This window comes from Solanum stenotomum, unplaced genomic scaffold (genome assembly GCF_019186545.1).
Source record: "Solanum stenotomum isolate F172 unplaced genomic scaffold, ASM1918654v1 scaffold13018, whole genome shotgun sequence".
Lineage (NCBI taxonomy): Eukaryota > Viridiplantae > Streptophyta > Magnoliopsida > Solanales > Solanaceae > Solanum > Solanum stenotomum.
Genome location: NW_026022347.1, coordinates 580 through 1,632, shown reverse-complemented (window position 1 = coordinate 1,632; position 1,053 = coordinate 580). Strand labels below are relative to the sequence as shown.

The 1,053-nt window shown below is 33.0% G+C and overlaps 1 protein-coding gene across 1 annotated transcript; it reads right to left on the bottom strand.

Annotated features, from left to right (window-relative positions):
- Window positions 1-3: 3 nt before the first annotated feature.
- LOC125850020 (uncharacterized) lies at window positions 4-436 on the bottom strand (the record flags this gene model as incomplete). The annotated part of the gene is made up of 1 exon (XM_049529943.1): window positions 4-436. A coding segment is annotated over exon 1 (384 nt), but the record flags the coding sequence as incomplete, so codon positions are not given.
- Window positions 437-1,053: the final 617 nt, after the last annotated feature.

Below are 1,053 nucleotides of genomic sequence, written 5' to 3'. Positions count from 1 at the left end.
CGATTTCACTTTCTCCAACTGCGAAATTTTCAATATCTTCTTAGCATCATTCACGGTTATCTTCCCCATCGTCTCCGCCGGTAGCAACGCCGTTGCCGTAGACGGAGCAGGTGGAGCTAGGCGTTCGAATCTAATCCTTTCTCCGGTAACATTCATAGATCTCAATTTCTCTCTCAATTTTTCTCCAACCGGAATAGACAAAAACTCCGGCAGTCTCGCCACATGATTGATTTCTCTCCTCTGGAGAAACCGTCCGAAGAAGTCACCGTTGACGAAATCCGGCGGTGTCGCCGGAATGTGAGAACGTTCTAGAACCGTTAGAGGTGGAAGTGGATCTAATTTTAGGGTACTAGATAAGCGTTTCGCTAAAATCCGGCGAATCGCCATTGATGATTTTGTGCAGTGAAGAGTGGGAGAAAAAACGGAAAACTTGTGATGGCTGAGTTGGAGGCGGAGGGGGGTTTATATAGGTCCGTAATTAGAGGAATACGCAGAATATTACGAGAATATTTATATGGAAATTATTTAATTTTTCCTTGTTAGTATCAATTTACTTTCCTTCTACCATTAGAGTCGTATGGTAAAGAATATTAAAAAAAATACGTTTGCATTAACTTTATATATATGTTAATAGTACTTTGTTTGAAATCCTTTTTCACGTAATGTGTATTATGAACATACGGAAATAATGGAGTATTAATAATGTAATTGATTTTAACGTATGCATTAATATGTTAAAGATTTAATTGCCCTCAAAATTACTTTAACATTTTTTTCATCATATTTACGGGATGATATTTTTGTAAAAAGTATATTTGAAAAAATTATAAAATATATATTATTTTTAATATATCAGATCAAACAATGCATAAAAAAATAATCTTTCCATAATTAATACGAATATAATTAGTACAAACATTACTAATACAAACATATCAAACGACCCTTGTACTATGCTATTGAAACTTATTATTGCTAATTTTTACTAACTTACAAAATAATGTATATTACGTTAAAATTTGTAATTATTTAATAAGTGACATAATCATGTAA